Below are 13,854 nucleotides of genomic sequence, written 5' to 3'. Positions count from 1 at the left end.
AGACAGAAGACAGACTTTGAGAGGCAGAGGTGGTGGCTCCACAACCCTACAGCGTGTCACAGGATGACAGAAGAACATGCTGCTAGGCTTCTGAGAAGACGTTGGGCCAAGTCTTATATATACACAAGACCAAATACTGGGGAGGGGGTGAAGGAAGGACCTACAAACAGAGAAGCTGGCTTAGCCAACTGCACCTGTTGATGCAGCCCCCTCACCACCGACAATGAGGGCTTGAAGATACACTGTTCCCTCTCAATAGCCACTTCTCTGAGCACTGTTGCACAGGCACAGAGTGCACAGATGCTGGCAGAACACATTTGGCCAAGGTGGTAAGGGAACTACAGCCCCGAGGAGAAGCTGCAAAGTCAGGGCAAACTGTCTTCTCTGTCCCTGTACTATAGACAGTAGAGGGTAGGCTGCTGGACAGACCTAGAGACAACTCCCACAGCAAAGTCCTAAGAGCCTATGCAGGCTACCTCTTTCCATGTAGGTTTGGACCAAGTTACGAGTGAGATATACAGACAGTGAAGTGGTTCCCTGTTCTCCAACATCTCAAACCCAGGCTGACTCTTCCTATGGAGTCCATTGAAGGAACGACAATCTGTTTCATTTAGCTTCCTTATGCATTAGCCAACCTAGGCCCCTGCATGCCCTCTTCACTTCCTCCTTCCTGACAGGTATGTGTGACTCTGGCTTGGCCATGCCAGGCAACATGGCTTTGAATTTCCTCTCTTCCTCTGAGCAGCAGAAAATGCCTACCAGAAAATGGTCAGCTGAGCTGGTACCAAAGCAGACCAATGCAGGGAAACCCAAGATGCCTGGCAACCTGGACCATAAAGCCTCAGATGGGAAAGAAGTGGGTGTGGCACTCCCACCTCTGTGGCACTCTGGAGTTCGTCCCCTCAGCTGAGGCCCTCCATCACTGCAGGTAGCAGCTCCACGGGGTGGCAACAGCTGTGGCAGGCCTCATGGACTCCCCTCCTACAACCTCTCCATACTCTATTTATAGCGAGGCCCAAGGGCCAGGGAGGCTTTTCTGCATTCTATTCATCCACCGACTTCTATGAGTGGACAGGGCAAGTCAGTACCTGAAGAGACAGCAAGGGAAGCCTCGCATAGCCCTCACAGATGACAGAGGGCGAAGGTGCCCTGGCAGGCGCTCAAGGGCAGCAAGCATACCAAGAGTTCTTCCCTGCTTTCGGTACCTCGGATTAGATCACCTCATGGCCAGGTGGCCCCTCCTAGAATGGCTTCTCTTAGTTTGCATTTGCTCTCCTGCAGTTGCTTCCCCTGCAAGTCCATTTTGTAAAACCATGACCACCAAACCACTGAAGTTCAGCTTAGGCCTAATACCCACAAACTCACATTGAATACTGCATCTCACACAAGACAATGCAGTGGTCATGGTACAAAGGTTTCTGTTCCTAAGCAAATCTCTTCCTACTAGGAGTCAGCAACTATACAGACACTGGTACCCTTTATATGGTCCACACACAACCAAGTACCTCTCAGCCAAAGCTCCTCTCTTCAGAGCAATTAAAGCTCTACCTACGGGGCCCAGGTCCACTGACAGTTCCCTTTCAACCTACACATGGGTTTTGGACATTGTCAAGCTGCAAAACCAGTGATGTCTCCCCACACAGAACACTTCAGCAGAGTCGAGCTACACGAAAGAAATCTAACCCTCATAAACTGCCTTCAGGCACCACGGACATGTCTTCTAAGTGCCAGGAATGGCTCTAGAGTACCTTCGAGGAAAGTGAGGGTTTCCCCATTTCAAACAACCAAAAGACAAACAGCCAAACAGCATCCAAACCCCAACTCCAGCTTGTTCTTCCATGAAGCTTCCTCAGACACAAAGACGGACAGACACATACACAGACAATGAGGATGGTTCAAGGGGCGGCTGTCTAGAACACTATCTATTATCCCTGCGATATGGAGTATGATTCAGACCATGGCTTTCTCAAGTTGCCACTTGACTTAGTTGATTTCTTAGTTTCTACACTCTTTTCAGATGTGGATCTGATCTCAGCTTTCATCGGGAAGGGGCGGGGTGGTCCAACCTGCTACCATGTACACCTTTACCCTCTTTATTGTGGATTCACTGTGGCAAGAGATCTCCAACACCCCTGTGAAGCAACTTGCCCTTTGGCTGCACACTGCTATCACTGTCTACCCCAGGCAGCACCCTAGAAGGAGTGGCTGGGTGGCTCCTTGCTTTCAGTCATGGGACACCAGTCACTGGAAGAATCTTATTTTGGCTGTGAACTAGAAAGCCCCTTGGCTCTGGGCTTGCAGCTGGTATAGAAGCAAGGCCTTGGTCCCCTTCTGGTGGGGGCTATGCTGGAGATTAAAGGGGATCCCAGCATGAGCCTGGAGGTCCCTGGCAGTAGAGAAATGAACCCCATACTATGTCATGGCTGGGTTGTTGGAAGGTCTACCGCTTGCTGTTCCCTGCTTCCTTGACTAGCTGTTGTTAAAAGCACCAACAAGCTGTATGGAAGGGGCCGCTGACTACCATTTCCCTGGGTAAGGCCACGCAGACACAGTGGGACACTGTAGGGACCCAGAACCCAGGGGAGGAAAAGAAGTAAGCTCCAGCCCCCAGCACCTTCCCTGGGCACCAAGAGTCATCCAAGGGGAGGAGCTGGGGAGGGAAGAGTAGTGGAAGAAAGGGACGGGGCCGGTGTAGGAAATAAACCAAGCATTCTATTTGTTTGCCCTCTCTAATGATTTCGTCAAGAGTTGGGTATTCTCTGAGTCAAGTCAGGATTTTCTTCCTCAGGGAGAAACAAAACAAAACAAAACAAAAACAAAAACAAAAAAAAAAACCTAAAACAAAACAAAACTCCAAGCACCTTCAATCTATTTTCTTGGCTGGAAGCCGGAGCAAATCCAGCACATATTTACACAAGGGCCCAGCCATGTATGAGAACAGGATGACCAGCTTCCCGTGGGTCATGGTCATGAGAGTCTGGTGTCCCGAGGCCCAGATGCGATACCAGGGGCCGTAGAATGGGTCTGAGATGGCCGGACACAGCATGTTGTTCAAATTCACTTCGGTGACCTGCAGGGACAAGGGAGGTAGAGTGAGCGTTCGCCATCCCGAGGCTTCTTCTGGCTCCTGCCAGTTCAGCCATCTCTCCCTAGGGGTGACTAGACAAGGAGGGATTGACCAATCCCCGCCTGTTCATAAAGGGGTTTCTTTGCTCTAGGCTTTCTGGGTGGGCGATGGGTCTCTGTCCTAGATGAAAGCTGTTCAGTTGTGCTCAGTCTTGCTTTCCAGTTGGGCCCAGAGTCCATTGTCACTTCTAAGTGGTTATTGTGTGTCTAGCTCCCAAACAGATATTATGGGATTTTTTTAAAAATCCATTAACTGCACAGTTTCCTGTCTCCAAGTAGCATGGGCGATCAGTTGACTGGATAGGACCTCAAACTAGATGGTGCCCCCCTAAGCTTGGCATGCCATCAGGATGTCTGAGGAGCATACAGAAGATTCTGTGAGGGAAGTGGCACTTTGAATGGACTCATGGAAAGATGGACAAGGGTTAATGGGGAGGAGTCGGGGGGCAGCAGAACAGAGCATGTATGACATGAGCACACGGACACTCCTGGAACCCAGCATATCAGTGTGGGGAGCAGTGAGAGGTAAGGGGCAGTGGGTGTGCAGGGCAGAATCATGCTGAATCTTCCCACAAGCACAGGCAGCATTCACACAATTGGCAAAGAACCCAGGCTACCTCCAGCAAACCAGAGCAAGGAAGAAAAACGTGAATGCTTCAACAGAGGCATCAGGGACATCCAGTTCCATGCCCTTATCATGCAAGGCCGCACAAGACTACCACTACATGAATGCCAACTGCACAAAACCAACTGTGGCATCCCTGCCCCAAGGACAGCCGTAACACCTGCCTTCCAGAGCTCTTAAGAGCTGGCTCAAATTAAAGACAAGCCCTCACCATCTCTCAAGGAAGCTCAGCTTTTGTATCATGTTACAGTGACGTGGAAAACTCCCTGTCCCCCCAACCCAGCAATGAGCTCTCCATCCTCACTTCGACACCAATAGATACCCATGCATTATCGACGCTACTGAACTCTGGGTAATTCAACCTTGAGGTCAGCCATTTTCCATATTCCAGGCAGTTCTCATACTACAGAGTGCTCTGGGACTCCCAATACGTCACATCCACTGGCCACACAGCTGAATGGTCTCCTCAAGAACCCAGGAGCATACCCAGAATGGACCCAACATCACAGGCCATCACAAGGCCCAGGGCAATCAAGTAAGAGTCCTACATGCCCAGCAGGTCTCCAGCAAAACACTTGCCAGTTACGGGTCACTGTTTCAGACCCAAGTAGCCATGAGTGCAGGATATCCTTGCCTTCCCAGAATTCAAGGAATGGCCATTATTGAAGGATTCAGAAAACTCATTGGAGAAGCCAAGGCTTTGTATCATAAATCAGCATCCCAGACACAACAATCTGATGTCCTGGCCTTTAGCATCATGTATTTTTCAAAACAAAATGATACAACAGCACCGGCCAGGATTATCAAGATTTATGAAGAACTCCAGACAAAGGGGAGACAAGGGGATCTCAGCAAACTTACCAGGCCGAGGATCTGCAGGATGCTGAAGTGGTAAAAGAACATGAGGCCAGTCGAGAGAAGAGCCCACTGGAAATTGCTGAGGGGCTCCGGGGTGTAAACACCTGGAGGAAGAGGGAAGATGGTGAGCCGAGAGGAATAGTGACCCACTTCTCCTCTGCTCACAAGGGGTACAGGTGCTGAGGTCACAGCCACAGCTGCAGCAGGCTTGGTATCTCTCACTTATAAAACTTCCAAGGGTCTTGGTGCTTAGCCAGGAACCATGGTAGCTGGTTTTTAACCCATTTCTGCCAGTTGATGTTCCACCATTAGAGGGGTTTCTGTTTCATTCTAAAAGTAATTCATGATTGTTGAAGGAGATTTAGAATGTTTAGAAACTGGAAAGATGACAGAAGGAAAGGAGGAAAGCTGTGCTAGCACTCAACTACCAGAACAGAAGCTCACCAAGTCCCTGCTGCATGTCCTTGGTCATTGTCTCCATGACCCAGGGTCAGTTTTTAAAATTAATATATGAATTATATTATAGATTATGTATATATGTGTGTGTGTGTGTGGATCTGTACCTGCCACTGTCTTTGTGTCTATATTTATTTTCTCATGATTCTAAATAGTACAACAGGGTAGTTGAAAATGTTTATGTTGAAGTCAGATGAATTTAGGTTTAAATTTTGATTCTACCACAGGTGTCACATAACATGATGGTTCAATGTGTGCCAGTGTCCTCTTCCTACCACCCTTAAATCTAGAGCCCTTACATATGTTTTTGTTCCTCAATTACTGAATGACTCCTCCCAGGGGCACCAAGTGATAGTTTTCCTCTTCTACTGCTGCTGGGAACTACCTACCATATTTGTAGGCCTGGATGTAGTTCAGAGCTTAAAGAACAGAGACATGATATACAGCATTTTGCTGGTGTCTCTCTGGTTAGAAGTCCCATCTCCCAACATAGGCGTGACACCATCTACAAAATCTTCCACTGACTCTTCCCTTTGTCCAAGAGTTGTTAGTACCTAGCATTCTGTAATTAGACAAGGTCTCTGTAGTTTGAGAAGTACAGGCAGCAATGGCAACACAGAAAGCCTAGGGGTGAGGTGGCTGAGATCAGTGCTTTCTGATATGGGAAGAAAGAACTCAGCTTAGGAGTGGGGGATGGAGGTGGGGTAAGGAATGGTTCTTGATTGGCACAGCATTAGAACAGAGTCCTCACAAAGGAATGGAACTTCAAGAAGAGCCTGTCTTCCAATGTGCACACAGGTAGACATATGGCAGGCAACTGAGAGCAGTACACGTAAGAGTTCAGTAGTGGTGGGGTGGTGGGGTGATAGGGGTTCGATGGCTCAACAGGTAAGCTTGTGTGTTTGTTCATGCCTGATGACCTGACCCTGGAACACAAGTAAAAAATCCAGATTTGGTAGTGTATATCTGTAATCCTAACACTCCTATGGTAAAACGGGAAGCAAAGACAAAATTATCACTTGGGAGTTTGCAGTTTGGCTATCCCAAAGAATGCAGCACAGCATGAAAAAGAGACATTGTACCTCAAAACAAGGCGCAACAAGAGAACCAACTTCCAGGAGTTGTTCTCTAACTCTACATGCATGTTTGTGGCACATACTTGTCCACGCTCACATATATACATCTCACTCACATGCACATACAACTCATATACAATACTACTACTACTACTACTACTACTACTACTACTACTACTACTACTAATAATAATAATAATAATAATAATAATAATAATAATAATAATACTTCAGTATAGTGACAGGGAAAATGTAATAGGGGAAGTCTGTCTGATAAAGGGTGTAACCTGCAGTGACCACACAGTGCCCTACATGTGACACTATGGGCACCTGGTGCCCAGAAGGTTTAGGTAGTCAAGTCTCCCCTGGGAGATCCCAGAAAGTTCATTCTGGACATGCTGAAGCATCTGTGGTTCATGGTTTTGTGTCAATATATATTTATAGCTATCTCTGGCCACATTTGGCCCATTGGTTGGACACATCTTTGGTACCCAATATCCCACAAAGTCAAGAATCTTCTATGTCTTCCCAAAAGCCAACACAGCACTTGGTTGGTAAGGATGCATTGAGCAGTAGGTACACTGAGAGTGTGAACACCAGTCTGCCTGATAAGGGAGTGTGACCTGGATACCATGTTGTCGCCCCGTTTCTGAGGACACACAGGGGATGAAGAGACCTACAAGGCTCACAGGTGCCCAGGATTTCAGACATTCGACTGCAAAGCCCCCATCCGTCACGTCACTTTCTCAGCAGTCTTTTCCTTCCCTTTGACTTCTGCCCACCCCAACCTCCATCCCAATGCAGTAGACTGGCAGTGGCATGCCTCAGGTACCAAATGACATGATGGTGCCGTGATGAACTTGAGTGTGTGTTCGTGTCCTTGGCCAGGAGCCATGTCAGCAGCCATAGTCCTTGGGAAGGAGAGGATTCAAGCCTGAGACAGCTGTTCCTGACCTCTGCTCCTCCCATGTTGTGGTGGAAAAGGACCATTCAGATCCTATCAGGGGACATGTTTCTTGGTGTTCTTGCTAAGCCTTCACAGAGCCCCATGCTTGCACTATGGCTTTTTTCTGTTGCATCTTCTGATCCAAACAAACTGACTGTTGCCAGAGGGAGGAGTTTCACCCTAAAGCTCCTCTTCACCTTGGCCCTGGATGCACAGTGGACACTGTTCACTACACAGAAAAGCGGTGGCACAGAGTTGCTGAGAAACCATGAACTATAACTTTGATTCAATGCTAGTAGTACCCTGAAGACTATCTTCGAAGACCTACAAAACCCAACCGACAAACCACCCTTATCTGCACCAAAAATATTTACCCTTGTTTTCTCTATAATGTTGAGAAACTGGAAACAAACCAACTAGGAAGATAGGTTAAATAAACTACAAAACCTCAATGTTGTGTAAATATCCCCTGCCATTCAAATGGCAATCAGATTGTCCATGCATGAAGAAACCAGTCCCAGGTGACTCACAACAAATATAAAAGGCAGAACATCAAACAGTACAAGACATGAAAGGATATACAATGTAGTATCTTAAAAACAAAGGCCTGGGGTCAGGGGGTGGCAGGGCCGTGGAGGGTCAGACAGCCTCATGTTCCCCACGGGAATGACACAGAGCAAATCAGACTTTCTTCAAAGTTGTTTTTCTGTGTAGGACTAGAGGCAAGCATCCACTTCTAAAGGTTGAGGCATGGAGTAAGACATTACAGAAAGCAGATCCAGCAGCTAGCCTAGCATGGAGCTATTGTCATTCCAGGGACCACAGGCATCCAAACTCACACAGGCAGGAAGACATGGGGCACTCTGGGGAAATGGACACCTCCTCTGTGAAGGGAGATTACCTGTGTAGAATATGATCCCATATTCCATTTCCTCAAATAAAAATGGTAAAAGGCCCTCTATACACTGATAACCCAGCCCAAAGGGATATATGCAAACTATATACAAACCCACAAAATTCTCTTTGCTAGATACCTGGATGTGGCCCTTGGGAAAAATCCTAGTGAAAAACCAGTTTTCATCAAAAGGAAAGCAGAAACCAAATAGCTTTCAAGAAAATTCAACACATCATAAACCTTTTTTTTTCTACTTTAAGAAGGTATGTGACATTTTTCTGCTAGCATTTTCTATCCCAGGAGGCTAGAAGCACATCATGAGTAAAGGTAAGGGAAAAGCAAAATAAGAGTTTCTGTAAAACTGATTTCTGCCAGAAGGAAGCTGTAAAAGGACTGGGAGCCTAGGCAATTGCTACAGCAGTAGTGAAGACCCCCCAGACCCTTCCAAAAGGATCTGTCCTCCCACACTCTTACTCATACAGGATAGCACCAAGGACTCCATGCTGGGGAGAGTAGCCTGCTATTATCCCATCTTGCTGCTCCCTTCAACTCTAACTTCCTCGTGCTACCTGCTCATTCAGTATCTATGATGCACACTGGACTCCACGGTAGAAGTGGGGAAATAATGTTGGCTTGCCTCTGTCCTTGACAATCTGCTGCAGTTGACAGATGGCAATTGACAAATCAGGAGCAGACATGGTGAAGGAAGCCCAGTCAGGACTGGGCACCCCGAGGAAGGGAAGAAGACCTGAGAGGGGCATAGTTCAGGAGATTGGAACAACAGGAAGCGCCTCGGGTGGGACAGGACAGAAGGGACACTCTAGGCCGAAGACATAGCCTGAGAAAAGGTATACAGATGTCAGTGGCCTGCTGTGTGCGCACTTACGTGCAGTTCCTTGTTAGAGAGGAACACAACAGTGCAAGAAGTCTTGTGCGTCAGTAGGTAGGTAGCTAGAGAGACAAGAAAACAGGACCCGCTAAAGGAGGAGTCTTGTTATCCAGGCCAGAGAACTTGGCCTTTATCCTCTATACAATGAGAGGCCACTGGGAAGTTACTAAGAGGTGAAAAGGCATGTAAGGATGTTTTAGACAGCTGGATGGCTCTGGCAACAGTGGGGACAGTGGAGCAGAGGGAAACAACTGAAGACAGACTCAGAAACCACGGTGGGGGGACACAGATGGCTTGGCCCTTGGCCAGACATAGGAACTTTCTGGTCTATGACTTCAGGAATTGACAGGAAGTTTAGGGGAGAAAGGAGCTCAGGTTAGGGTACAGCACTGAATGTTCTAAGTTGTACCAACAGTTGCCTTCATTGGGTTATGGCTGCCAAGGGTCTAGAGCTTAGAAGAGGAAAATAGTTTGAGAACACAGATTGGTGTGTATCTAAAACTCCCAAAGGAGAGTCCACCAAACAAGGTTAACACGGGTCTGGAAAACAGTAATATTTAGGTGGCTAGAAAAAAATCAAGACCTGTAAGATGAGCTTGAAAACCAAACTACAGAAACAGCCATAGAATCATAGAATTGTAAGAAAGCTGCTCTAAAATCTGGAACAACAGTTAAAGAAGCACCAGCAATGTTAAATGTGTTCTCATTGGGACTGGCCACCAAACACATGCAGCAGCATATATTTCAATGCATTAAACCAAAGAGCTCTCTCCTCATTCATTTCAGCCACATAACAAGTGCTCAGTAGCCACACCTGCCTAGTGACTGCCATATTAGATGGTGCAGACACAAACCGTTTTCATCACCAGACAATTCCACTGAGGATATCCTTCTCCTGGTGTTGGGGGGAGGGGCTGCAAAATCAAGATAAACATTCCACGAAATGAAACGTGCGGGCCACTGGTGCACTTTGCTATAACAATTTCAGGAAAGGAACTATAAAGGAGCAAAGTGGCAAAATACGTCTTCCTGTTGAGCAAAACAAGGAAGTAAGTTCTGGGAAAAGGTGTCAGAATTTAAAGCCAGAAGAAATGACCAGCCAAACCCCTGACATTTTTGGTCTTGTCTCTGAATGTCCTGAGGAGCCTCCTGTGCTGTTATGTTTTGGTTTAGTTTTGTTTTGTTTTTGAGTCAGGATCTTGTAACCAAGGCTGGTCTTTCTTGCAGAAATCCCCTGGTCTCAGCCTCCCAAGAGTTGGGATTATAGTTGTGTGCCACACCTGACTCAAACTTTTGTTCTTATCTAACAGACCTGTCCTTATAGGTCACCTGCTGCCACAGCAGGCTCGAAAGTCCCCTCTCTTTGAGTCCATGGGACCGTGTTCGATGGAGCAGTGCTTTTTGCTTGCCTTTTATTGTTATTTCCAGTCTGCTGGTCCTCCCTTCACCCTAGATTCCCCACAACTGCCAGTGGATGCACAGCATCCCTCCCTTCCACCACTAACTACAGATGATGGATGCTAGCGCTTTTGCTCTGAAAATACTGAGACCTGGCTTGGTACCACTCTCTCAAACCATTGTCTTCTGAATTCTTGCTCATTGCTATGTATCCCTGGAAGAATCTTTCAGGACCCCACTCAATTCCATGATCTTCTCTCCATTATCACACTTTGGCCATTCACTTCCATGGTCAAGCCCGAGATCCTGTGATTAGGAATGACTGCATCCTTTCTCTGATCTCAAAGACAAACATTCCCCCTTTAGTCATCACTATTTCCTTCCCTGATCACTTCTTCAAAACATGACTCTACCTGGTCTTTGAAACCAAAAGAATATGAGGTCCATTCTTTGGTCACACCATATTTTCAAACTCAATATTCTCCCTCCCCTCCTTCTCTCCCTTCCACTCTCCCTCTCTCTTAGAATTTCTCTGTCCTAGAACTCACTTTGTAAACCAGGCTGACCTCGAACTTACAGAGATCTGCCTCCCTTTGCCTCCCAAAGTGCTAGGATACCAACTCTTCCTTTCTTTCTTAAACCCCAAGTCCTGTTATCCTGATTACCTTATAGTGATCCCTTTGTCTCCTCTCACTAGGGCTGGTTAAATTTCATCCTCTCTCTTCCCCTGCTTAACATGGCCGGAGAAAACCAGCAGCACTGACTATCCTCATGTCCAATTTGTGATCACAGACCTGAAGTGTATCTTTTGTTGCCAGGCAATCACACTATATTCCCCTGCCCATTCACTCTCTCGCTTTCTGAGGTCACAATTTAATATCCTCTCCTCTCTTCTTGAACCTTTAATACTTTCCTCCTGGCTTCACTGTCAAATGATGACCTGGGTACTTCCTGCTTGGCCTAGAAAAAGAGAATTACACAAAACATCTTGAGCCCTCACAAGCACATTTAAACACCCACGCATTAACACTTGCCAGGTTTGTTCTGCCTTTGTCTCTACAACCCAGAAGAACCATGAAGAGAGGGTCTCAGTCAAGGTCAGACTTTCCTTTTGAGAGCCTGATACTACTCCCTCATCTCCCTACCACTCCACAAATCTTTTTCTTTTACAACACTTGTTTCCACTTCTCTACTGGATTAGTCTGGTGACCATGAAAACAAACTAAATGTACAGAGATTGCTCTTGTTTGAAAACAAGCATTTGACAGCTCCCGAGAACTCCCAGTAATTGCTTGTCTGTCCGTTAAAACACAGACAGACTATCTTTACAACAAATATAGCATTGGCTATATCTGGACTGGCCGAAGCAGTAGCTACTAGTCATGTGTCACCCAGAGTTTGAATTGATCTGTGCCCTTGGTACAAAGTACAGCTACTAAAATATCCCAGCCTTAATCTTATATTGCTTATATTTGAATGGTAACTTTTTATAAACTGTGTATATGAAGTATATTTCTAATATTAGTCCCACCTGTTTGTCTTACCTATTTTAGTGTATGAACACCTGGAATTACATACTTAACTCACATATTTTTTATTAAATACTCTGCTCTGTTTTCCTTATCCGAAATTCTTCACTTACATCAGGTTCCCATCCTCCAGACAATTGTTCCCATCAAAGTCACAAGTGACCTTTCATCTCAAGATACAATGACCAAATTTTCAGACCTCATCCTATGTAGCGGTTCTTGAAACACTGGGCACTTGGTTCCTGGGTGACTGTTCATACTCAACTATTTCCCTGCCTCTTTCCCTGCTTCTTAGCCTTCCTTGCTATTTCCTCCCCATGGATGTCCAAATGGTAGACTGGATCAGGCTGCAGAACTCAGAACTCAAAACTTTGCTATTTACTTTTGCCCTATAGCTGGTGTCAGCAAACCCCATATCTTTAATATGGTCCACATGCTGATAACTCCAAAATTTACATCTCACCATGGACCTTCATGCCAAACTCTAGAATCAATAGCAAATGGGCATCTCAACCTTAAGCCAAACTTGCTATCTTAGCTTATCACTGTAGTAAAGGCTGAAAGCTCATTACACTTTCTCAGAATTTCAAACCATTCCCAATGACTTATCTGTTACTAACAGAACCCCATCACATGGCTTGCTTTAGCCAATGGACCTCACCAAAGAAAATTCAATAGGAGGGTTGAAGTGCACTTGGGCACTGCGTGTTGCCCTCTTTGAAATACCATCCAGAGATCCCCATGCCATGAACAGCTATGTGAATAGGGGCCCAACCATTTCAGGGTCCCAGCTGGGTCTGAGAAGACCAGAAGAACAGCTTAGTCATTTCAAGCTGTTTTAACAAACACTATAGACCAGATATCTTGAACAGAAAGAAACAATATCACACACACACACACACACACACACACACACACACACACACACACACACGGGCACGGGCACGTGCACCAAACCAATCAAAAAGCAATACACAATCCTCAAAGCCATCCATTTTATTTGACCAGGTCAAAAAACCTTAAACTCACTCTTTCACTCTTGACCCTATCTTTTTCTTTCTCATCCTATATCTGATTCCATCCACAAACTGTTGGCTGTTCCTTTAACCTGTACTCAGAACCCAACACCTTTTCCCTATCTGTACTGCATCCTAGTTTGAGCCACCATCATCCGCTCCCTAATTTATAACAGAAAGCACTGACACTTTCCCTGCATCTACCACTGCATCCTCGCACACTTGCATTCTAAGTCAGCATAGCAATCAAGCAACCCTTTAAAAATTGAGACTTATAGGTCTTCCCCTCCCCCAGTGACCTGTCACCCACATATCTTAGCTAGTTTTAGTGTGGTTATCATCTCTAACCTCATATCCTACTATTCCCCCACCTGTTTCCTATGGAACCAGCCCTAGTGGTTTTATACCTAGTTGCTGGAATCATCGGAAAACATTTCTGCCTCGTGGCCATTACAACTTGTTATCTCCCCAGCTTGCCATATCGTTCCCATAGAGATCAAAGGGCTTGCTCTTTTGCCAGCTAGCCTTTGCTCAAATGTCACATTGTCAGTGAAACCTTTCCTTTAAATGAGGCCATCACATTCAAAAGAGCAGCCCTCTGTGCCCATGCGGCAGCATCACATACCTTCCTCTGTAAGATCGCCTCTTGCATCCCACTTAACATTTAAGTACCCCGTGTACCATTTGTCTGTTTCTTTACTGTTGATCTCCTCCCACACGGATGCGATGTCCATGAAAGCAAGGATACTTACGGGGTTTTTTGTTCTTTGTGTTTCAGTCTCAGCAGCTACCACACCACCAGACACCAAGTGGGGATTCCAAAAATATTTGTTGAAAGAATGGCATGCACAGGCCAGTGTGCTGAAGTGAAATACTTCATACAGTCTACATCTTCATTAGACTTGTGGGATAGAGACAGAGTAAGGGGTGGAGCCCAGTTCAAGAATACAGCGTACTACTTTACATATCTGGGGCATCACAGACCATGTTGGTACTGAGTTAAAATGGAGGTTGGGAGGTCTGGGCAGAGTTGGTTGGAG

At 46.2% G+C, this 13,854-nt stretch overlaps 1 protein-coding gene across 2 annotated transcripts in view; it reads right to left on the bottom strand.

The window, feature by feature from the left end:
- Nucleotides 1-2,863: 2,863 nt before the first annotated feature.
- The window catches only part of TMEM164 (transmembrane protein 164), a gene marked incomplete at both ends in the record, with an annotated part of 137,820 nt that continues 126,829 nt past the window's right edge, over nt 2,864-13,854 (bottom strand). For both annotated transcript variants that reach the window (XM_080910491.1, XM_080910492.1), the window contains 2 exons: nt 2,864-3,070; nt 4,613-4,713. In XM_080910491.1, coding sequence (XP_080766617.1) covers nt 2,864-3,070; nt 4,613-4,713 — 308 coding nt within the window. The remainder of the gene's footprint in view (nt 3,071-4,612; nt 4,714-13,854) is intronic.

The sequence above is a fragment of the Micromys minutus genome (assembly GCF_963924665.1).
Source record: "Micromys minutus genome assembly, chromosome: X".
NCBI classification, from domain to species: Eukaryota; Metazoa; Chordata; class Mammalia; order Rodentia; family Muridae; genus Micromys; species Micromys minutus.
Note: the sequence above shows the minus strand (reverse complement) of the source record. Positions and strands in the feature narration are given on the sequence as shown.